Source organism: Schistocerca nitens, chromosome 4, assembly GCF_023898315.1.
Source record: "Schistocerca nitens isolate TAMUIC-IGC-003100 chromosome 4, iqSchNite1.1, whole genome shotgun sequence".
Lineage (NCBI taxonomy): Eukaryota > Metazoa > Arthropoda > Insecta > Orthoptera > Acrididae > Schistocerca > Schistocerca nitens.
The window spans coordinates 956,144,938-956,170,301 of NC_064617.1; the positions used below are offsets into that span (position 1 = coordinate 956,144,938).

The 25,364-nt window shown below is 42.4% G+C and overlaps 2 protein-coding genes across 4 annotated transcripts in view; one reads left to right on the forward strand and one right to left on the reverse strand.

Annotated features, from left to right (window-relative positions):
• Positions 1 to 25,364, reverse strand: part of LOC126253629 (TBC1 domain family member 12-like) — a 355,671-nt gene that overhangs the window by 325,088 nt on the left and 5,219 nt on the right. The gene's annotated exons all lie outside the window — the stretch shown is intronic.
• LOC126253631 (transcription factor BTF3 homolog 4) overlaps positions 1,369 to 25,364 on the forward strand; it is a 36,799-nt gene continuing 12,803 nt past the window's right edge. The window contains exon 1 of one of the 2 annotated variants that reach the window (XM_049955112.1): positions 1,369 to 1,462. In XM_049955112.1, the coding sequence (XP_049811069.1) occupies positions 1,450 to 1,462 (13 nt within the window). In that variant the 5' untranslated portion in view covers positions 1,369 to 1,449. The remainder of the gene's footprint in view (positions 1,463 to 25,364) is intronic. The other variant, XM_049955111.1, reaches the window with a different exon arrangement.

The window sequence follows — 25,364 nt, forward strand, 5'->3', positions numbered from 1 at the left end:
AGTGGCGAAACGACGCTTAAAAGTCCTGCAGATCCTTCCTGAACAGCTGCAAACCATCCTTGCAACACTTCACACGATTCCGTTTTTGGTCAAGCGTGAGCAATCGCGAAGCCCATCTTGCAGATAGCTTTCTCATGTCCAAATGTTTATGCAACATATTATGTACCCGTTCATTCGAGATGCCCACAGCACTAGCAATCTCACGCACCTTAACTCTTCTGTCATCCACACCATATCATGGATTTTATCAATGATTTCTGGAGCCGAAACCAACACAGGGCGTTCAGGACGTTCAGCATCACTTGTGTCTACATGACCACTCCAAAAATTTTGAAATCACTTATAAACTTTTCTCATCGAAGGTGCAGAATCACCGTGATGTTTATCAAGCTTCTCTTTAGTCTCCTGAGGCGTTTTGCCTTTGATAAAGTAATGTTTAATCAACACACGAAATTCTTATTCGTCCATTTTTTTGACAATCACTCGACTCCTTGATTCATACGAGTGCCAAACACAAAGAAATAGACCAATATGGCTGAAACTTGGTAAAAGTTCTTTCCAAAGATGCTGTTAATTAAACATGACCTCGATACGCGCCGTTGGTGCCATCTCTCGGACCTTGCACGGACTTTACAAACGCGCCTCGTATTTGATCGCAAGTGGTTGTACTGTGTCAAAATGTCTGACATTTGCTTTTGGTTAACTTGTCGCCTCCGCAAGTTTGCAAAGTCATGTAAATAATCGCAAATTACGAATGAAGTTAATTCAAAATTGCACAATCGTACACGGAACTGTTTGTGCACTTGTACTAAATTCTGTTACAGAAATCCAGTACGGGGAAGGCTGCTCAAAAAAAAAAAAAAAAAAAAAAAAAAAAAAAAAAAAAAACACGACGCAGCAATGCAGAGAGCTTGTGATAAGGCAACTGCGAAACACGATACGGGAAGTAAAGAATGGAAAGAATGGTTAACGGAACGAAAATATTATTCCCGTATTAGCTACTCATGGTAAACACGCTATAGAAACTATCTTACAGTACTGTTGATTTTATACTCCATGGAATATTGCGTTCTTTGACGTGACCTACAATACAGTACAACCTCTGTACAGAATGCAATTTAACAGGACAAGAAAAAAATTAAATCAAGCCAAATCACTGACAAATGCTTGCCCAAGACTCCCTATCCTTGGTATAGACGTTCAAACACACACACACGCTTGCACAAGCATGCATAATCGAAATTCGATTCAGCATCAAGCTGCTTGTACAGTCCTGACGGTTGCGCAAATTTATCCCACACATTCTCAAGCGTGCTTGGACAAGCACGCTTGTCAAGCGTGCAGTTACGTATGGGGCCGCCTTAACGTAATCAACATTAGGAGATAGTCAGTTCTTTCTTGACCATTACACACTGTAGATCGCCCTGGGCGAAAGACTTGGATCAAGCGATGTTCAGGAGCGGTAAGTCTAACTACGCGTATAATAAAAAGTTCAGCTTCTGCAGTTATTATTGATTTTCGATGGCTTTGGAATTTTGATTGCTATTGAGGATTGGTTGGACGAAGGATCTGATCTGTTTCCTTTAAGTAATGAAGCGGTTGTCCCACTCAAAGGAAATTGAGGGTGAGCTCTCTTTTGGTATAATGGTTGTTGGTGGTTTGGGATTACTCGAGCAAGGTAACGTCTCGAGGTGTGTAAGTGATCATTGTATTTGATATAACATTCGCTGCCAACGAGGAAATCAGGAAACTTTATGACGAGAGACTGCATAAAGCGTTGAATAGTGGTATAGCGGTGATGTTCCCTAGCTGTAGTTATACATTTCCCTTGAAATTTGAAACTATATTAGGAAACTGCAGATGTCTACGCTGTGATTTAGTGACTGACGGAGTGACGAGTGCCGTTTAAAACTCTGAGTTCATTAGCGGGATTCGCGAATTACCAACGCCTGAAGAGGCTTAGCTTTATTTATCAATTGACCTCATGTTGGTGTAAAATTGCGGTGACACTTGGGATTTTTGTTGTTCTTTCGATTGCGTTAGATGGAATTAAATTGCTCTGTTGGCACTCGGTCACTATCTATTGTAAAATACTGAGCTTAATTGCCAAAACAACGCACGACCACAAGAATACCGGCCTTAGTAGAAATGAAAAACCCGAAGTCCGTATTATTGTTTCAACTATTTACAGCGATATGTTTCGTGTGCGTTCGTGGTAAAGTGACACTCTAGACAGAAATTTGTACGAGTTCTTTAATTACGACTAACGGGTTCATATGGAGAAAATATAATATCTCGAGGGATATCAGAACCAAGGTTTTTACGATGATTAATCCTGAATAAGGAAATCAATTTAATGTTCCCATTTTTTTCATAATACGCACTCAACGTTCATTGGTATTATTGGTTTAAATAAAAAACTAGCGAAATATATTATCAACATCGTTGAGAGAAACGAAAGACAAAGAGATAATTTCCAGTCACGAAATCTGAGCGCCTCTACGAAGTATTCAAGCTACTTAATAATATAATACGAAAATTAATCAATTTACTACAAGGAGACATTGGTTCTATGAAGGTATAGAGTTTATAGGAAAGTAATTTCAATGCCTTTGTTTATTAACAACAGAGACTGATAACTTACGAAGTGGTCATCCAAATTCGATCAGGTACTCTGAATGTAAACTGTTAAGGTAGATTTATCGTAAAGTGTTTTTACGTGAATCTTGAAGTGAGAACAACTGTAGTAGGTTATGCAATGAATTAATAGTGATTGTTAGCTGTTATCGTGATGTTACTTGGTGTAATCATTCGTTGAGTAGACGTCATTTTTGAGAATTTAAAACTATTTGCCTAACACGGATACGTTTAAATCTATAGTGACAAATCCATTGAATAGTAATAAGCGTAACGAATTCTGAATGTGCAATACTAAAGAAAAAGAATAAGGAGAAACAATAGATTATCATCTTTGCTACAAATTGTTATACTTCTTACTAAAATTTGTGAAGTTTATCAGGCGCTCTTTCGCACATTATTTTTTAAAGCATTCATTTTTTCTGGTGTACGTGTTGCGTTTTATTACAACTGAGTGGACCTTGCCGTTGGTGGGGAGGCTTGCGTGCCTCAGCGATACCGTACCGTAGGTGCAACCACAACGGAGGGGTATCTGTTGAGAGGCCAGACAAACATGTGGTTCCTGAAGAGGGGCAGCAGCGTTTTCAGTAGTTGCAGGGGCAACAGTCTGGATGATTGACTGATCTGGCCTTGTAACATTAACCAAAACGGCCTTGCTGTGCTGGTACTGCGAACGGCTGAAAGCAAGGGGAAACTACAGCCGTAATTTTTCCCGAGGACATGCAGCTTTACTGTATGATTAAATGATGATGGCGTCCTCTTGGGTAAAATATTCCGGAGGTAAAATAGTCCCCCATTCGGATCTCCGGGCGGGGACTACTCAAGAGGACGTCGTTATCAGGAGAAAGAAAACTGGCATTCTACGGATCGGAGCGTGGAATGTCAGATCCCTTAATCGGGCAGGTAGGTTAGAAAATTTAAAAAGGGAAATAGATAGGTTAAAGTTAGATATAGTGGGAATTAGTGAAGTTCGGTGGCAGGACGAACAAGACTTTTGGTCAGGTGATTACAGGGTTATAAATACAAAATCAAATAGGGGTAATGCAGGAGTAGGTTTAATAATGAATAAAAAAATAGGAGTGCGGGTTAGCTACTACAAACAGCATAGTGAACGCATTATTGTGGCCAAGATAGACACAAAGCCCATGCCTACTACAGTAGTACAAGTTTATATGCCAACTAGCTCTGCAGATGATGAAGATATTGATGAAATGTATGACGAGATAAAAGAAATTATTCAGGTAGTGAAGGGAGACGAAAATTTAATAGTCATGGGTGACTGGAATTCGTCAGTAGGAAAAGGGAGAGAAGGAAACATAGTAGGTGAATATGGATTGGGGGGAAGAAATGAAAGAGGAAGCCGCCTTGTAGAATTTTGCACAGAGCATAACTTAATCATAGCTAACACTTGGTTCAAGAATCATAAAAGAAGGTTGTATACCTGGAAGAATCCTGGAGATACTAAAAGGTATCAGATAGATTATATAATGGTAAGACAGAGATTTAGGAACCAGGTTTTAAATTGTAAGACATTTCCTGGGGCAGATGTGGATTTTGACCACAATATATTGGTTATGAACTGCAGATTGAAACTGAAGAAACTGCAAAAAGGTGGGAATTTAAGGAGATGGGACCTGGATAAACTGAAAGAACCAGAGGTTGTAGAGAGTTTCAGGGAGAGCATAAGGGAACAATTGACAGGAATGGGGGAAAGAAATACAGTAGAAGACGAATGGGTAGCTCTGAGGGATGAAGTAGTGAAGGCAGCAGAGGATCAAGTAGGTAAAAAGACGAGGGCCAATAGAAATCCTTGGGTAACAGAAGAAATATTGAATATAATTGATGAAAGGAGAAAATATAAAAATTAAGTAAATGAAGCAGGCAAAAAGGAATACAAACGTCTCAAAAATGAGATCGACAGGAAGTGCAAAATGGCTAAGCAGGGATGGCTAGAGGACAAATGTAAGGATGTAGAGGCTTGTCTCACTAGTGGTAAGATAGATACTGCCTACAGGAAGATTAAAGAGACCTTTGGAGAGAAGAGAACCACTTGTATGAATATCAAGAGCTCAGATGGCAACCCAGTTCTAAGCAAAGAAGGGAAGGCAGAAAGGTGGAAGGAGTATATAGAGGGTTTATACAAGGGCGATGTACTTGAGGACAATATTATGGAAATGGAAGAGGATGTAGATGAAGATGAAATGGGAGATAAGATACTGCGTGAAGAGTTTGACAGAGCACTGAAAGACCTGAGTCGAAACAAGGCCCCGGCAGTAGACAACATTCTATTAGAACTACTGATGGCCTTGGGAGAGCCAGTCATGACAAAACTCTACCATCTGGTGAGCAAGATGTATGAGACAGGCGAAATACCCACAGACTTCAAGAAGAAGAATATAATAATTCCAACCCCCAAAGAAAGCAGGTGTTGACAGATGTGAAAATTACCGAACTATCAGTTTAATAAGTCACAGCTGCAAAATACTAACGCGAATTCTTTACAGACGAATGGAAAAACTGGTAGAAGCGGACCTCGGGGAAGATCAGTTTGGATTCCGTAGAAATGTTGGAACACGTGAGGCAATACTAACCTTACGACTTATCTTAGAAGAAAGATTAAGAAAAGACAAACCTACGTTTCTAGCATTTGTAGACTTAGAGAAAGCTTTTGATAACGTTAACTGGAATACTCTCTTTCAAGTTCTGAAGGTGGCAGGGGTAAAATACAGGGAGCGAAAGGCTATTTACAATTTGTACAGAAACCAGATGGCAGTTATAAGAGTCGAGGGGCGTGAAAGGGAAGCAGTGGTTGGGAAAGGAGTGAGACAGGGTTGTAGCCTCTCCCCGATGTTATTCAATCTGTATATTGAGCAAGCAGTAAAGGAAACAAAAGAAAAATTCGGAGTAGGTATTAAAATTCATGGAGAAGAAGTAAAAACTTTGAGGTTCGCCGATGACATTGTAATTCTGTCAGAGACAGCAAAGGACTTGGAAGAGCAGTTGAACGGAATGGACAGTGTCTTGAAAGGAGGACATAAGATGAACATCAACAAAAGCAAAACAAGGTTAATGGAATGTAGTCGAATTAAGTCGGGTGATGCTGAGAGAATTAGATTAGGAAGTGAGACACTTAAAGTAGTAAAGGAGGTTTGCTATTTAGGGAGCAAAATAACCGATGATGGTCGAAGTAGAGAGGATATAAAATGTAGACTGGCAATGGCAAGGAAATCGTTTCTGAAGAAGAGAAATTTGTTAACATCGAGTATAGATTTAAGTGTCAGGAAGTCGTTTCTGAAAGTATTTGTATGGAGTGTAGCCATGTATGGAAGTGAAACATGGACAATAACCAGTTCGGACAAGAAGAGAATAGAAGCTTTTGAAATGTGGTGCTACAGAAGAATGCTGAAGATAAGGTGGGTAGATCACGTAACTAATGAGAAGGTACTGAATAGGATTGGGGAGAAGAGAAGTTTGTGGCACAACTTGACTAGAAGAAGGGATCGGTTGGTAGGACATGTTTTGAGGCATCAAGGGATCACAAATTTAGCATTGGAGGGCAGCGTGGAGGGTAAAAATCGTAGAGGGAGACCAAGAGATCAATACACTAAGCAGATTCTGAAGGATGTAGATTGCAGTAGGTACTGGGAAATGAAGAAGCTTGCACAGGATAGAGTAGCATGGAGAGCTGCATCAAACCAGTCTCAGGACTGAAGACCACAACAACAACAACACAGTTATTGCCAGCAAAGTACGGTACAACATTAAATCGCATGAAACGATGGTCGAACTTACAAATTTCACTCGACAGGGCAGGCTGGCACAGCACATCTTCCAAAGCTTTATTAAATTTGTACTCTAATACGGGATCACCTATGTCTTCGATACTGACTCTATTTTTTCCCCAATCATGTCAGCAGACAAGACCTTACCTCCGGAGAAGTGACAAGCCTTCAAGGTACTCTTTCTACTTATCCGCTCTCCCCTCTGCGCTTAACTGTGGAATTCCCATTGCACTCTTAATGTTACCACCCTTGCTTTTAACTTCAACGAAGGATGTTTGGTTGACTTTTCTAAAATCGGAATCAGTCCTTCAGACGACCATTTCTTTTCTGATTTCTTCACATTTTTACTGCAGCCATTTCGCCTTAGCTCCTTTGCACTTCCTTTTTATTTCATTCCCAAGTGATTATTATTTCCGGATTCCTGAATTTTCTTGAACATTTTTTTTTTTTTGTACTTCTTTCTTTCGTCGATAAACTGAAGTATTTCTACCGTTACCCAAAGTTTCTTCTCAGTTATCTTTCTTGTACCTATGTTTTTCTTTCCAACTTCTGTGAGAGTCTTTGTTAAAGATGTCCAATCCTCTTCGACTCGACCACCTACTGAAGTATTCATTGCCGCAGTACCCACAGCCTCAGAGAACTTCAAGCGCGTCTCATCATTCCTTTTTCCTTCATCATCCTATTTATTTGCACATTGACTCTACCGATCTAATCTATTAAAATTCAGCCCGCTCTTTAACATTACATTGTAACACGAGTACTACTAGAATATATGCCTCTTGCGTAGGCCTTATAATCAAATCTCTGATTTGGGATCTCTCTCTAATCACGATGAATATAATGAATCTGTCTTATAGGACCTTGGTTCAATAGTAGATTACGATACCTATCTTCAATGACGAAAACTGCGACTCCGTCCTTTTTCAGCTATTTTTTAACTGAAATTGCAAATCTGATGTTCTAAAAGAGTCTATGGGGGTCGAAGTATTATGTGGGGACATATATTTAAATTTCTTTCTTTTTCATGTTTTCTATAATATTTTGGAATTACATTTTCATCCATGACTTTAAAAAAATTAATTATCCAATCAATTCTACTTGTTCCGTTTGTCCACAATTTACATTTTACAGTAATTGGTTACAAATATTCCGTTTCAAAATATGCAGAGTCATGTTTTCTGGCTAAATGTTAACTCAACAACGCAGAAAAAAGTACAAAATTTAATTTTATTATTTGATGGTTTCGAAAGGATGAGATTTTCATGCTGTAAAATATATCGTTGGTGTCTCGCACCAAAGAATTAGACAGTCATTGACTCGCTTTCAAGTAGGACAGTGTTGATTTGGAACTGGAGTAAGTAAGTCTTCGTTTGGAACGCGCTGAACAGACTATGTTTTAAGAATTGTGTACGATACTACGAATTAAATTTGCGTCGTGTACGGAAATCGCATCTGAAATGACTTATGATAATGTCAAGTAAAAGACTCATCTTAGGGAAGTTCATAACGCTGGAACAGGTAGTTGACTGTCTGCGACGCGCCAATGGAAATAAGCTATGATGTTTTATAACAGTGAATCAGACGTTATTAAGACAACGACAGGGATCGCCGATATTAGGTCACAACAAGATGAGTAATAAACAATTTTTCTACTGATTGTAACAACAATTCTCAAACTAGTATTCTGCACTAATGTATTCCAATTTATTCATCAACATATTTGCATGTCTGTTTTTTTCTGATGAATACATGCTAACAAATCATTAATAATATCGCAATAAAGATTTTTTAATCGGACGTAACGGTACGGCAGTGCTAGCTGTAATCCAACTGGAATCTCCAGGTTTCCAATTATACCACCTCCTCTCGTGATTTTTAAGCGGTGTATTTGCTATTACTAACTCAAATTTACTGCAGAACTCGATTAGTCTCTTTCTCTCTCATTCCTACTACCAAGTACGTATTCTCCCGTAACTCTTCTTCTATCCCTTCCACTATTACCGCGTTCCATCCCTCATGATTATTAGTTTATCATTTCCGTTTACATACTGAACTGGCCGTACAATAACCTCAAGTACTTTCTCTATTTCCTCATCTTCTGTCTGCGATGTTGGCATGTATACCTGAACTATTGTTGTTGGCGATCGTTTGCTGTCAATTCTGATGAGAACAACCCCATCACTGAAATGTTCGCAGTAACTCTCTGCCATACTTTCCTGTTCATAACGAATCATACACTCGTTATGCCATTTTCTTCTGCTGTTGACGTTACCCTATATCCGTCTGATCAGAAATCCTTCTATACATTGACCCCCACTACATCTACACTGAGCCTTTACATCTCCCTTTTCAGATTTTCTAGCTCCCCTGCCACATTAAAACTTCTGACATTTCACGCTCCGACTGTTAGTATGTAAAACTTCCGTTGGTCGCTCAATCTGTCTCTCAGATTTACCTCCTCGTTGGCAGTCCTCTCCTCGAACGGAGGACTAATCGAGAATCTTTTGCCAGTGAAGATCATCATGACACTTTTCAATTACAGGCCACATGTCCTGTGGTTATACTAAGCGTGACTTTAATGCAGCGGTTTACATTGCGTATTGCTTTTTCATGCCGTTGATCATTGCTGATTTTTCCGCTTTTTAGGATAGTTATCCTCCCCAAGGGCAAGAGATTATTGCCCTGATACTCCGTCCGTTCCTCCGTCTTCACTGAAAAGGCCATTAGCTGAACGAGGGTGACACCTTAGACTGGGAGTCTTCAGACGCCATTACTGATGAATTTTATTCAAAATTTGAACAATGGCTGGTTTCCAACCCGCAATGTTTTGATTAACAGCAAGAGACGCTACCGCTAGACCACGAACTTGCACAGGATAGCGTACGAAAAACGGGCCCCGAGTACTAGACAGCTCATTGCCGCTCGCCAATTATCTATTGTTTCGAAGCTGTTGCTTGCATTAGTTTATTTGTCAGTTCTTCATAGCCTAGTTGTTACACGTATATCTACTTATTATAGTATCTGCTCTTGGCAGGCAACAATTCGTGTGTAATTGGCGAGAATTGTGTACTTGGGGCCGGCTTTTCGTGCGCCACCTTGTTTATCTCCATATAACCCAGATCTAGTTGATTACATATATATCCGACTGAAGATAGCCGAAAGGTATGTGGCCGAAGTACCTGTGAAAGAACGGAAATTATTACGACTGCATGCTCGAAAATATAATGGTCGAGTCATTATGCCGCAAAACATTATGCTTGTAGAATGAGTTTTACACTCTCCAGCAGAGAGTGGGCTGTTATGAAACTTCCTGGCAAATTAAAACTCTGTGCCGGACCAAGCCTCAAACTCGAGACCTTTAGAAGCTAGGAAATGAGGTTCTGGCGGAAGTAAAGCTGTGAGGGCGGGTCGAGAGTTGGGTTTAGGTAGCTCAGTCGATAGAGCAAATGTCCGCGAAAGCAAAGGCCCCGAGTTCGAGTCTCGGTCCGACACACAGTTTTAATCTGTCGGGAAATGTCGTTAATCGTGTATTAGCTCTCTGACGATTTCGTCGCCGAAGGCACGCTAAAATTTGCATTTCGTTTTCTTCGGGTACCATTTCATTTTTATTGGCGTTACCCCAAATAATATATTGTCCAGAGCCAAATCATAAACACAAAAGCTACAGTCGCAGGTTCGAATCCTGCCTCGGGCATGGATGTGTGTGATGTCCTTAGGTTAGTTAGGTTTAAGTACTTCTAAGTTCTAGGGGACTGGTGACCTTAGAAGTTAAGTCCCATAGTGCTCAAAACCAATAAACACAAAAACGTATCTCAAGCAAATGTTGTTTTGCTAGCAGGAGGACATTAACCATACTGATTTGATTATGAAGATATGAACTCCAGTAAGCCTTTTCTAAATAGCACGCTATATATTTCCGTAATCCACTTCATGTCCTCAAGATCTATATAACATACACGTGTTGTCGGGACGATATCTGTTTATATACATATTTTTTTGTGAAAGTCAAGATCGCTTGATTTTAAGACCTTGCAGATTACCGATTACCTATATTCTTTTCATAAAGTGAAGTTGACAGCACGATTCTGTCGAAACTAGTAACTGGAATAAAGGTCTTAAAATCAAGCGCTTCTGGTTTTCACAAAAATGCATATCCTCAACATCTATTCAAAAACATATCACAAATGGAGAAACAGTTGTGTGGCAGTCATTTACAGAATGTCGAAGGGGTGATTTTTGCGGTGAAACAGCCAAAATGTCGACTTCAACAACCACAGTCTCCGCCAAATCGTCCATCATTGGGAATAACGTATTGCATTAGAGGATGAATACGCAGAGAAGGACTAGCAATGTCACTAAGTCTCACGTTCGCAGCTTGATTTTTTCGCGGTGATAATTAAAACTTTATGACTCCCATTCGTATTTATAATTTGAAAAAGAAATAAAGAAAGGACGGAAATGTATACTTTTTTCTGACACAACCCAGTTATACTTTATGGTTACAATTAAGCTCATTCCAACTATTCAAAGCGACGACTGTCAGTTTCAATGCATGCGTTACACTATGACCCATTGACTACGATCGTATGGGGTACGAAGCGAAATTTCTGACTGGATTTAGGATATATTAATAGGGTGGCCGCAGCGTGTTATCTTGCATGGTGAGTCATCGATAGGTGTACATGTAACTTCAGGTGTGCCCCCAGAGAAGTGTGTTGAGACCCTTACTATCCATGTTGTATGATACTGACCTTGGCGACAATATTGATAGTAATGACAAACTTTCTGCATGATGCGGTTACCTATGATGAAGTACTGTCTGAAAAGTTGCACAATTGTTCAGTCAGAGCTTGATAAGATTTCAAAGTGACGCAAAGACTGGCGACTCGCTTCAAACGTTCAGAAACGTAAAATTATATTCTTCACAGAGATAATTATGACTACAATATCAGTGAGTTACAGTTGGAATCAATCAACTCATACAAATACATAGGTGTTACAGTTTCTACGGATATGAAGTGGAACAATCATATAGGCTCAGTAGTAGGTAAAGGAGGTAGCAGACGTCGGCTTTTTAGGTAAGATACTTGTGCAAATGACACTTATACGACCCATCCTAGAATATTGACCAAATTTGTGGAACCCGTAACATATATAATTAAACAGGCGATGGGATACTGAACGTATACAGATAAGGGCAGCACGAATGGTCTCAGGTTCGTTTGACTCTTAGGAAGAGCGTCGAGGACATGCTGGAAAAACAAGTTTCAAGAGCCAGAAATAAATGATGACTCTAGGAATATATTACAATCCCCAATGTGTCGCTCCCGTAGGAATAGTGAGGACCAGATTACACAATTACAGGCCGCACAGGGGCATTTAAGCAATCGTTCTTCCCGTTTTCCATATCTGAATGGAACGGGAAGAAGGCCTAATCACTGGTACAATGGGAAATACCCTCTGCCATGCACTTCACGTTGGTTCGTTGCGTATGGGTGTAGATATTCACTGATAAGTCATCTGCATCTGTAGCTGGGAAATTCCAAACGGGTTTGGGATTCGGAGGAGAAAGTCAGTGGTTATAATTTGTAAAGATTTCGCCGCATCGAAAACCGCGTTTGCTTTAATGGTTGATACCCTAACTCACGTAACATACCGTGACACTCTCTTCACTCTTTTGCGATAATGCAAAATGAGCTGCTTTTTTTTTTTAATTTTCTGGATATCCTCTGTCAGTCGCATCCGGTAAGGAACCCGCAACAATACTCCAGAATAGGTGTAGGCTGTCTCTTTAGTAAATTTGTTGCATCATCAGCTCGTGGTCTTGCGGCAGCGTTCTCGCTTCCCGCGCACAGGGTCCCGGGTTCGATTCCCGGCGGGGTCAGGGATTTTTCCTGCCTCAAGATGACTGAGTTGTGTCGTCTTCATCATCATCATTCATCCCCATTACAGTCGGAGGAAGGCAATGGCAAACCACCTCCACTAGGACCTAGCCTAGAACAGCGATGCGGGTCTCCCGCATCGTCCCGAACGCTCCTCCGAGTATAGGACTTCATCATGATCATCATCATCACCTAAGTGTTCTGCCAAAAAAAAAACATTATCTTTCGGTCACCTTCCGCACAATATTTTATATGCGATTTAAGTTGTTCATAATTGTAGTCCCGGTGTATTTAACTGAATCGGCAACCTTTAAATTTGTGTGATTTATCGCGTAATCTGAACAACGTAAAACAGATAATTTGGATAACTCCACAAGCAAAATTTTGCGTTTGTTCGTGCATTTTTTTCATTCAGTGAAGAAATGCTGTAGTCGCAACGTTGCAGCTACTGTTGGTGCATGAGCACTACTAAGGCGTTCTTGACAACAGCTGGTTCTCACCGTGACGCAGTGCAGCCTCGCAAGTTGCGAAACTGCCATTCCGTGCAGCCTTCACCTTGTCTGGTATCTCCCTGCGTAACTCCATACGTACCGTACACCCACGTCATTTGCGCGAAACTTGCCGACACTGCAATCTACGGCAACTACCGCTCAAAGCAGGCAGCTCGAGTTAACGCTGATTCTGCGCACGTTGGTCTAAATCTCTCCTTTGCGCTGCCTGTTGCCAATCATGCTCGTCAACATTTTCACTGGACAATGACTTCCACATCTCTACACACACACACACACACACACACACACACACACACACACACACACACTTTGCAAACCACTGTGAAGTGTATGCCAGAGGCCACGTGACGTTGTACATGTTGTGGTTTCTTCCCTTTCAAATTACGAATAGTGCGCAGGAAAAATGACAGCTTGAATGCCTCTGGGCGCGCTGCTAATCGCGTCGTTGCGGTTCCTATGTGATCAAAAGTATCCGTACACCTCCAAAAACACAAGTTTTTCATATTAGGTGCATTGTGCTGCCACATACTGCCACATATCAGCGACCCCAGTAGTGATCAGACATCGTGAGAGAGCAGAATGGGCCGCTCCGCGGAACTCACGGACTTCGAACGTGCTCAGGTAATTTGGTGTCACTTGCGTCACACGTCCGTAAGCGAGATTTCCGTACTCCTAAACATCCCTAGGTCCACTGTTTCCGATGCGATAGTGAAGTGTAAACGTGAAGGGACACGTACAGCACAAAAGTGTACAGACCGGCCTCTTCTGTTGACTGGCACAGACAGCTGACAGTTGGAGAGGGTCGTAATGTGTAATAGGTAGACATCTGTCCAGAACATTACACAGGAATTGCAAACTGCATCAGGATCCACTGCAAGTACTATGACAGTTAGGCAGGAGGTGAGAAAACTTGGATGTCATGGTCGAGCGGCTGCTCACAAGCCACACATCACGCCGGTAAGTGCCAACGACGCCTCGCTTGGTGTAAGGAGCGTAAACATTGGACGACTGAACAGTGGAAAAATGTTGTGTGGAGTGACGAATCACGGTACACAATGTGGCGATCCGATGGCACGGTGTGGGTATGGCGAATGACTGGTGAAAGTCATCTGCCAGCGTGTGTAATGCCAACAGTAAAATTCGGAGGCGGTGGTGTTATGGTGTGGTCGTGTTTTTCATGGAGGGGGTTTGCACCCCTTGTTGTTTTGCGTGGCACTGTCACAGCACAGGCCTACATTGATGTTTTAAACACCTTCTTGCTTCCCACTGTTGAAGAGCAATTCGGGGATGGCGACTGCATCTTTCAACACTATCGAGCACCTGTTCACAATGCACAGCCTGTGGCGGAGTGGTTACACGGCAGCCATTCCCCAAGAAACCTTCCATCACCTGATTGAACGGACGCCTGCGAGAGTGGAAGCAGTCATCAAGGTTAAGGGTGGGCCAACATCATATTTAATTCCAACATTACGGGTGGAGGACGCCACGAACTTGTAAGTCATTTTCAGCCAGGTGTCCGGATACTTTTCATCACATAGTGTATATACGTTGGGAGCTGAAGAATACTTCTAGATTCTTCACTTAATACTGGTTCTTGAAACTCTGCAAGTAAGCTTTCATGGATAATTGCGTCTTTCTCCTAGCGACTGCCAGTTCAATTCTTTCAGCTTCTTCGTGTCGTTCTCCCACGCGTCAAGCAAATCTGTGAACCTTCATGCTGCACTTGTTTGTATAGTTCCATATCCCCTATTAGTCTCATCTGGCCTGGGTCACACACACTTGAGCAGTATCCTAAGACGGGATGCACGGGCGATTTGTAGGCAGTCTCAGATGTATACTGACTACAATTTCCCAGCATCCTTCCATCGAAATGAAGTTTGCCAACTGAAGTTTGCCCCCAGCATTACCTTAAAGTCAATATACGTAATAATATTTCCAATTATATTACGTCTACTTAGGCACTTTTCGCGGTTGTGGGAGAAGGAATGACGTATAGAATGGTGGTGGGTAAGAGATATCTTAAATAGCAATGTGTTTTCAGTCTTCTTCTGTCAATGTTATGAGCTGCTCCAAGAACTTCCACCTTATTACTAATATCATGGAAGTGCACCGAAGAACACACATAGGAGTTTACCTCTGCGTTTCGAGGTAGTTATAAACCACAAAACTGTTGGCAACTAGTACTGCACCCAATACAGAGCCGGCACGACGAGAGTAGCCATTCTGAAAGGTCGCATGCGCTAATCGTCTGTCGCGATATGGTAAAGTATCCCAGACTCTATAGGCAATTTTGCATAACTGGAAGATGGCCATTCTAGTGGTAGGTCCATATCCCACGCATACTATCTGACCTGAGATCATTAGGGCCAATATACAAAACATACACCGTATAAGGCTCATCATGTCGCCCTAGCGGTATGGCAACATCTGTTACACAGGGCGATTTCTTTATGATGTTACATACTTTCAGAGATGATGGAGAAGGGTAAATATATTAGTCTGGAAATGATCGAGTCGTAAATTATAAACGACAATCTACTGCCTCAAGCAGCGCTCAAATTAAGGGCCCCACTTCCGAACCATGATCATGACGTACTGAATGTCGTGTCACCGCCAGACACCACACTTGCTAGGTGGTAGCCTTTAAATCGGCCGCGGTCCGTTAGTATACGTCGGACCCGCGTGTCGCCACTATCAGTGATTGCAGACCGAGCGCCGCCACACGGCAGGTCTAGAGAGACTTCCTAGCTCTCGCCCCAGTTGTACAGCCGACTTTGCTAGCGATGGTTCACTGCCTACTTACGTTCTCATTTGCCGAGACGATAGTTTAGCATAGCCTCCAGCTACGTCATTTGCTACGACCTAGCAAGGCGCCATTATCAGTTACTATTGATATTGTGAATCATGCACCGTCAAGACCGACGTTCATCATTAATGGATTAAAGTTAAGTATTCCACCAGCTACGTCCGTTTTCTAAATTCCAATTTCCTTGTCATGTTCCAGACCTCACGCCAGCCTGCGTGAACTAAAACGCGTGCATTTCGGCCTCCTTTAGTAAAACGGTGTTGGCTCTCATGCCAACCACAACACTGAATATCCTTCTACATTTACAAAATTTGTTCATTTGTTCAAAATGCCCCTCCCCAGCGTCAATGCGGGCATAGCATTGTCGCACTAAGTTCTGTCATAACCGTTCCAATATCCTCGGTGTCGTTTCAACTCTTGATACAGGCAGTGAGAATTCTTGCCAGATCATCTTCAGTCTTAACAGGCGTCTTGTACACCAGACCTTTCACATGGATAAGAAATCAAGTGGGGCGAGATCAAGTGAACGTGCTGGCTACGAAACAAGTCTTCCTCCGACTACCCACTTTTCAGGGAGCGTCTGACACAGGTGTCAACGAACCTTCAGTCCAAAGTGAGATGGGGCTCCATCATGTTGGAAACACATCCGAATAACAAGTGTGATATGTCCCACAAACCTGAGTAGTATGTCTCTGATAAACACAGTCTACAATGGCGCATTTAAGCGAGGGGGAAGAAGAAACTGACCAAGCATGTAATCAATGACCATGCCTGACCATGCATTGACTGGTAATCTGTACTGATGATTCTTCAGAACTGTAGCGTGGGGATTCTCATTAGCGCAAACATGACAATTGCGATTATTTAGCATTTCATCTCTGGTGAAACAGGCTTAATCCATGAAAAGTACATATGCATGAAAATGAGAATCGACTGTAAGGTGCTGCAAGAACCACTGGCTGAACACGACACGAGGTTAGAAGTCAGCGGGAGTCAAAGCATGAACTTCCCGTGGATATTATGTCTGTAGCTGCATTTCCCGTTACGCTCGCCACACAGTACTCTGTGAAACACTCATTTCACTTGCAACTATTCAACTGATGATTGCAGTTGCCTCGTCCACTTGAGCAAGCACAGCATATTCTAAGGCAGGAGTCTGTGTAGAGCGTCGTCCCCGTCAGTCTTTGTCCTTTGGCACCAACTGCCCTATTTCACTTATCGCTGGAAGAGTCTTTGGAACATGGTGTGAGTCGGATGTCTTCAACGTGGGTATTTGGTCCTGTACAACATTTCCGCTTCTCTACTGCTACCATTTGCTTGCTCATGTCCGCAAGTACCTTCACTTGGTACAACTCCATTTGGTGAGGACTGATTGACATTATTGCTTAAACTTCTAAAAATAGACTGCAGTCTACTACGGTACAGACACTGTACACCAGGACTGCTCGTGTCAGTACACATACGTCATCTGCTTTGGATTTGTTACGTTATTATCCCAACCTCTACATGTACGTGCTACAATCCTAGCAACACCAGGACTGGTACATGTTATCCACTGTCAGAGATATCGGAACTATATCCAGACCAGGGTCCTTTACCTCAAACTGATACATTTACCTTTCTCCATTACCCTTGAAACCTTTCTCCATTACCCTTGAAAGTCTGCACCATCATCACGAAATGATGGAGGGTTGGATCTGGTAAAGTTTCGTGGCAGGATCGCATGGCATATGTCCTGATGCTGTTGCTGCTGTGATTGGTCATCAGTCCAAAGAATGATTTGACGAGCTCTTCATGCTAGTCTATCTAGCGCAAGTCTCTAAACCTCTGCATAACTAATGAAGCCGACATTCATTTGAACCTGCTCACTGTAGTCAAGTCTTGTTCTTGTTCTACAGTTTGCAATCCCTCACATTTTCATCCATTACCAAGTGGATCATTATGTCTCAGGCTCTATCCCATCGAACAACCCTTTTGCTAGTCAAGTCGTGCAACACTCTTGTTTTCTTCCCATTTCGATTCAGTACTTCAATAGTATCCGATCTGCTGACCTGCTCGCGTACTGTTCAGAATTCCTGTGAAGCGCCACAGCTCAAAAGCTTGAATCCTCCCCTTCTCTGAACTGTTTATCATCGTCGTTTCACGTCCACATAAAGTTAAACACCAGACAAATGCCTTCAGAAAAGACTTCCAAACACTTAAAGTTATATTCAGTTAAACACATTTCGTCTTTACCATTACAGTCTGCATTTTACATTGAGATGACAGAAGTCACGAGATAGCGATATCCACATACACAAATGGCGGTGGTACCATGTATACAAAGTATAAAAGGGCAGCGTATAGGCAGAGCTGTCATTTGTACTCGGTTGATTCATATCAAAAGGTTTCTCACGTGATTATGGCCGCACGATGGAATTATAAGACACTGAATGTGAAACGGTAGTGGGAGCTAGACATACGGCACATTCCATTTCGAAAATCGTTAGGGAATTCAGTATTCCGCTCGGTGCAGCGTCCAGAATGTGCCGAAGATGCCGAATTTCAGGCATTACCTCTAACCACAGACAGCACAGTGACCGATGGCCTTCACTTAACGACCGAGAGCAGCAGCGCTTGCGTAGTGGTGTCAGTGCTAACAGACAAGCAACACTGCGTGAAAGAATCACAGAAATCAATGTGAGAAGTACGACGAACGTATCCATTAGGACAGCGTGATGAACTCTGTCGTTAATGGGCTATGGCAGCACATGACCGACACGAATGCCTTTGCTAACAGGAAGACATCGCCTGCAGCGCCTTTCCTGGGCTCATGACCACATTGGTTGGACCTTAGACAACCGAAAACCGTGGCCTGGTCAGATGAGTCCCTGGTCAGATGAGTCCCAATTTCAGTTGTTAAGAGCTGATGGTAGAGTTTGAGGGCGGCGCAGATCTCATGAGGACATGGACCCAAGTTTCAACAAGGCACCGTGCAAGCTGATTGTACCTCCATAACGGTGTAGGCTGCGCCTGCCTAGAATGGACTGGATCTTCTGGATGTTCAGCTACTTGAAGACCATTTGTAGCAATTCATAGACTTCATGCTCCGAAACAATGATGGAATTTTTATGGATGACAATGCACCATGACACCAGGCCATAATTGTTCGCAATTGGTTTGAAAAACATTCTGGCCAATTTGAGCAAATAATCTGGCCATCCAGATCGCCCAACATGAATCCCATCGAACATTTATGGGACATATTCGAGAGATCAGTTCGTGCACAAAATCCTGCACCAGCAACATTTTCGCAGTTACGGAAGGCCATAGGGGCAGCATGGCTCAATATTTCTGCACGGGACTTCCAACGACTTGGAGTCCACGCTACGTCGAGATGCTGCACTACGCTGAGGGAAAAGAGGTCAGACACGGTACGAGTTCGGCCAACGTCCGTTATTCTGGTGTCCAAATAGCAAAATTCTTCTCCTACTTCTAGTAACTCAATTTCTAATCGAATTCCCTAAGTATCGTATGATTTAGTTCGATTACATTCCATTACCCTTGCACCATCCATTCACTTCATATGTCCCTCGAAGTCCCTTGCCGTCTCTGACAGAATGACAATGTCACTGGCAAACATCAAAGTTTTTATTTCCTCCCCCCGAACGCCTGCTCAGTGTATAGACTGAATAACATTTGGGATAGGCTGCAATCCTGTCTCACTCCCTTCTCGACTCTGCTCTCCTTCCATGTCCTTCTACTCTCATACTGCAGTCTGGTTCCTGTACAATCTGTAGACTTCTGTCCCTGTACTTTATCTCCGCTACCTTCAGAATTTCAAAGAGTATTGCAGTCAACTTTATAGAAAGCTTTCTCTAAATTTTGTTGATGTTACAGATACAGAAACAATGGATCGCTATCCCCAGGATGATTATTACGCGCGATTGGGAGATGTCGTTGTTTCCTCCATTCATAATCCACAACTGTATAAATGTGAACACACAATGGATTTTTCGAGCCACCTATACTTTTTCAGCTCTCCAATCCACTCTCTCCCAACCACCAACATACGAGATGTGTGAGAAAAGTAATAAGACTGACAACACTGCGAGTAATCTGGCAATGTTGTGTTGCTTGTTTGTGTAGACCACTGTGTTCATGCCTTCCATATGCTCAGTCCGAGTTTCAGCTCTGTACACCCATAACATAATTTTTGAGATGGCCATCAGGGAAGTTGAGTTATTGTTGTGTGTTACGTAAACGAAACAGCGGAATTTAGAGCAACGTTAGACAATCAAATTTTGTGATAGGAAATCCACGAGTGTGACTTCTAAAAAGGCCTATGGGGAACATTCCTTATCAAGAGCACACGTTTTTCGCTCGCACAAATCATTTTTGGAAGGCCGAGAACACGTTGAAGATGAACTGCACTATGAAAGACCTTCAAATTCAAAAACAGACGAAACCGTCGAATGTGCACATGCTCTTGTGGGATCAGACCAGTCCAAGACAAACTGTCAAACATGTGTTTTACAACGATGTCCTCGAAAGGCTCAGGAAAAGGACGAATCGAGTGAGACCGGGCATTGCAGACAAGTGGATGCTGCATCATGACAACGCCTCATGTCACAAAGCCATTTACACCATAGAATTTTGACCTCAAAAGGCATTCTTGTTGTTCCACAACCTCTCTAGTCACCTGATCTGGATCCTTGTGATACTTTTTTTCCCGAAATTGAAAAACGTCTCAAAAGGATGTCATTTTAGGACTCTGGAGAACATCTAGAAGGATGTGACCGACTTGTTAGACGTTCTCCCAGTAGAAGCCTTTCAGCACTGCTACCGAGACTGGGAACAACGAGTCCTTCAGTGTATAGCTGCCGAAGGGAGCTACGTTGAAGGGAATAATATGTTGTTTGAAAACAAATAAGCTTGACATCACAGCAGTAAACCATCACCTTGACATTCTCGGGTAATGTGTCACCCTCAAAGGCCAAGATGAAGGCACCGGTGGCAACTTGATTGTCCCTCGAACCCGATGGATGTGCCGGATAAAATTAACACATTGTGCAAAAGAAGGTCCTTGTGGAATATAATACCCTGGACCATATTTAAGCTGTTATGGGGCGTGATGGTAACAGAAACATCCCCCAACTTGTCACAAGCGAGTAATGCCCATGACTGGGAAGAGGATGCTGTTTTTATCAAGACTGACCGAGAGCGCATTTTGGACAAGCCCTCCACCTCCCCAAACTTGTCCTCTAAACGCTCCACAAAAAACTGAGACTTCATTGACATGAAATATTCTCCATCAACTCTCGTACATACGATGTACTGGGGCGAATAAGCTTCGCTTCCATCCTTACACTGGCTTTCCTCCCTTGGTGTGGCCAGGGAGTGAAACAATTTGGGGTTGTATTTCTTTGCATTGAAGTTGGACCTTGATTACTTAGAGACTGCTGGTGGTGGACCACCAGCAAGAGATGATGTACTACGCTTTATGGCGTGTCACCTGCCCTGATGCCACCCACTCTGACCAGGGGCCCTCCCCACGAGCACAACCCAGCCGTAGCAAAGGCCACCTGGCAGGATGGCCATTGCCGGGAGTTCCGATGTCCCAGGGTGACAGGCATCGACTTCTTGGCATATATGGGGAGTTAATGCTGCAGGTATCAGCAGAGCGATCCCTGCGTAGTTACAACAACAGGGTACATGGGGGCCTCACCACAATGGACTGGCTACCGTGCTGGATATCAAGTGCAAATGAGCAACCAAGTCAATTATCATCGTCAGCGCAGAAAACGATAATACGCAGTGGTTGGAAGAAAACGCACCCAGGAGGGTGACCTTACCCAACAGCTGGAGAATTAGCGAAAGAGCAGATCCAAATCGATGACAGATGCGTAAGGTCTCAGTGCACGATGGACACGATGCACAATGTAAGGCACCCTTCCCCAATTGGCTGGCTCTTGGAGAAAATTTTGAAAAATGTAGGTCAAACCCTACAGGGAACCATCACATAAAGGCCGAAACGTGTGAGACTCCTTTCAGTTACCTCTCACAACAGGTAGGAATATCTCAGGCCTATTCTAACCCCCAGACCCGCAGGAGGGGATCTGATTGAAGAAAGCTGTTTATTTCGAGAAATAAATGTGATTTATGCTTGTTTTTAGTGATTTTGAACGAGAATGTTTTTAGAAAAAGCGGTAATATAATAATATATGCCACACATTATTGAATGAATGATTGTTTATTTCATCACAACAATACAGCGATAGAGTTTTCTCAGTGTGGCTCTGGGTGTACATTTGGCAACGACCTACGTTTTCACATTAACATGACAGAAAACAATGAGAGAATGAAGAAGAGGCGGCATATGACGACAATGATGATGTATTTACAATAAGGAAGTGCACCAGAGCACCAAAGCCTGAACCATCACCAACAGCAAGGATGTTCTGTGCCATCCATTTACCTGAGTTAATGAATAAAACTCAGAAAAAATTGTTTCAAATGTGGGTTGTCTGCATCTAAGGGTCTCACAACTGTGCAATTGTTTCACTGAAATACTTTTTTTTTTACAGTTCCATAAAAAAAATGCAAAATGGACCATGTCTGTAGGAACTTCAGAAAATCAGTTACACGTGTTGTCCCACGTTACGATCATTGCGCTACAGGAGTGCTGCATTCTCTGAAGAGAGTTCATGTTGTGGGTGTCCTGCAGACACAGTTCTGGTGTGGTACAGATAATGCGTGCATAGCAGTGTGGGGGCGAGCGGCGCGGCAACCAGAAACCTTCTCCAATGTTGAAGTACGCGAGACAGTACGATTCTTGATGGGTAAACCATCTATATTGCAGAAAATGGATAAAATGCAGCGTCTCGTCTATCTGTGGTGAAAAAGTCATCGACATAGACCTCAGAAGAAGATGTCGAGGCCATCGAAGAACTCATTCGCAAGAATCGCAGATTTCCGACGATGAACAGACTCACACAGCAGACTCAAATGGCTCCACAACCATGGACAGGATTTCTATAATCAAGGAACTGAACAACTGGTAGTACATCTGATAATCGTTTATACAGACCTGACAAATTGTTAAAAAATAATTTCATGTATCTGTGTCATTTTCTAATTTACAGCAGCATTCAATAAAAGTTATTTGGCTTGCTATAATAATTTGTTACTTTTTGAAATCGCTTCATATGAAAAATTTTCTGACGGCATTTTTTATATATAATAATGAAATGACTTTTAGTAGTACTTACATAAATTCATTTCTGTATTTGAGTTGACAGTTTATAAATGAATTCTATCAAAGGAATCCCTGAAAGCACGTCATTACCAGGATAAAAATCGTATATAAGTCTTTACGTAGCATATAGCATACATGTCATTTGAATGGATCACAATATTCTTTTATTTAAAAAAATAGGATTTTAGTGTTATTTTGTACCAGAACAACACAGTGACCACCAACATAAACTTCTCATGCATAAAATCTAAAAAGCTCAGGGCTGAGGAAATTAACCTGCTCACGACTGTATAGCGAGATAACTGGAAACATTACTGTAATAACAGAAAATATTGTTACACATAGGGTAATATTTTTTAAGCCGACGTAAGTGTGATCAAGCGGGCAATTTCATTTTCACTCTTGCTATAGTTACGCCTGTGTCACACGGAGCGACTTTAGTCGCTGCTACCACTCGAGGCCGCCACAACTCGCGGTCACCACTCCATGCAGCCGCTACTGCCTGGTAACACGGAGTTGATGGTTTGTATCAGTTGGTAGCAGCTAGCAGAGTGTCGTTAAAATCTCATTCCTCGTTTGTTATGTCGAACAAACCAATCCATATAGTTCTGAAACGACTCGTTCGCTTGGCTTGTGCTGAATCCGCTTCATTGAACCAAATTAATTTGGGATTATATACATTTTCTGCTCCCTTGCCAATTTTCAAGGATTTCTTCACTTACTTTAATTCATTTTGTCCTTAATGTTGTTAATTTTTTTCTCAGATGTTCCTCAGAGGGGATGTTCAGTCCAATTTCATTCAGTTCTGAAAGTTATCTTCTACAACTACACACTAAAAGTAAATAAAAAATAATAGTAAAACCATCACTCACAGTGAAGGAGTTACCTGAAAGGGACAGAAATCGTTAGGTGTGTGTGACGCACATGTGTAGGCAACCAAATGATTACAATTTCATAAAAATTGGATGATTTATTCAACAGAATGCGCTTCACAAACTGATCAAGTCAATAATGCGTTGGTCCACCTCTGGCCCTTATGCAAGCAGTTATTTGGCTTGGCACTGATTGACAAAGTAGTTGGATGTCCTCCTGCGGGGTATCGTGCCAAATCCTGTCAAATTGTCGCATTAGACCACCACTTCGCTGGTCATCGGGGTTCAACTCGAAGCACGATTCTTCACTGAAGACAATTCCACATCAGTCAACGAGTTTCAGGCTGACGACATCTCTGGAGATGCTCCGGACAGCGGTAGGATACCAACCTGACTGTCGTTCGCCATACGACTCGACGACCCGGAGTGATGTTTTGGGGTGCCATTTCTTTTCAAAGCAGGACTCCTTTGGGTGTCACTCAAGGCACCCATAGAGCATAGCGTGAGTCGATGGTATTCTACACCCCGTTTTGTTGCCCTTCGTGTCAAGCCACCCCGGGCTTACATTTCAGTAAGATAATGCCCGCCCACAAATGGTGAAAGTTTCTCCTGTTTGTCTTTGTATTTGGAAGACCCTACCTTGGCCAGCAAGGTCGCTGGATCTCTCCCCAACTGAGAACGTTTGGACCATTATGGGCAGGGCCCTCCAAACTGCTAGGGACTTTGACGATCTAACGCGCAAATTCGACAGAATTTGGCATGGCGTCCTCAGGAGGACATCCAACATCTCTGTCAATCAATGCAAAGCCCAATAACTGCATGCATACGGACCACAGATGGACCAATGCGTCACTGACTTGCTCAATTTGTAAAGCTCTTTCTCTTCAATGAACCATCCAATTTGTCTAAAACTGTATTATTTGGTTGTCTGTACATGCACATCACATCCACCAATTTCCATGTCATTCGCATAATTCCTTGGTAATGTGTGTGTGTTTTATTTTTTAGCTTAGAGAGCATTTTGCTGTGCATTCTTCTTCATGGAATTATTGTTGCTTGTGTCCCACAGCCCTTCATATTTCGGATAAACATAAAAAAATTCAAGACATCGTTGCCTGGCCACTGGCACACATTTACTTTCCACTTCTGTGTCGTGGTGGCGAAGAAACATAAACAAAATAAACCCAATGAACAAACAAAATTAGTTGACCGCTACGTCTGATAACAAGAGAGCGTCTAGCGACTGAGCTGTCAGACGAGAAGACATCTGCGCTCGGTAGCTGCGACTAGCTCACATGACTAATAGAACTCAACATACACCGCTAGTTTTTAGTTGCTGCTAGTCGCGTCAGTAGCAGGGAGTACGTTGTCACACGGAGCGATTATTCCAGTAGCAGCGACAAAAATCGCCTCATGACACAGTCTTTAGACCTCCTTGTCGAAGACTTCATTATAGAACTGACCATGACGAAGGTAAAAATCAAATGCGGCTTCTTCGGGGAACGTTTGTGACATTTATTTGGACGGATGATCGAACACTAGCTCCATACAGCAATTCTGAAGTCCTTGCCGGAAGAAAACTTGAATACAAAATTTTAATTTGTGCCTCAGATGTGCATCACACCCACAAACTAGA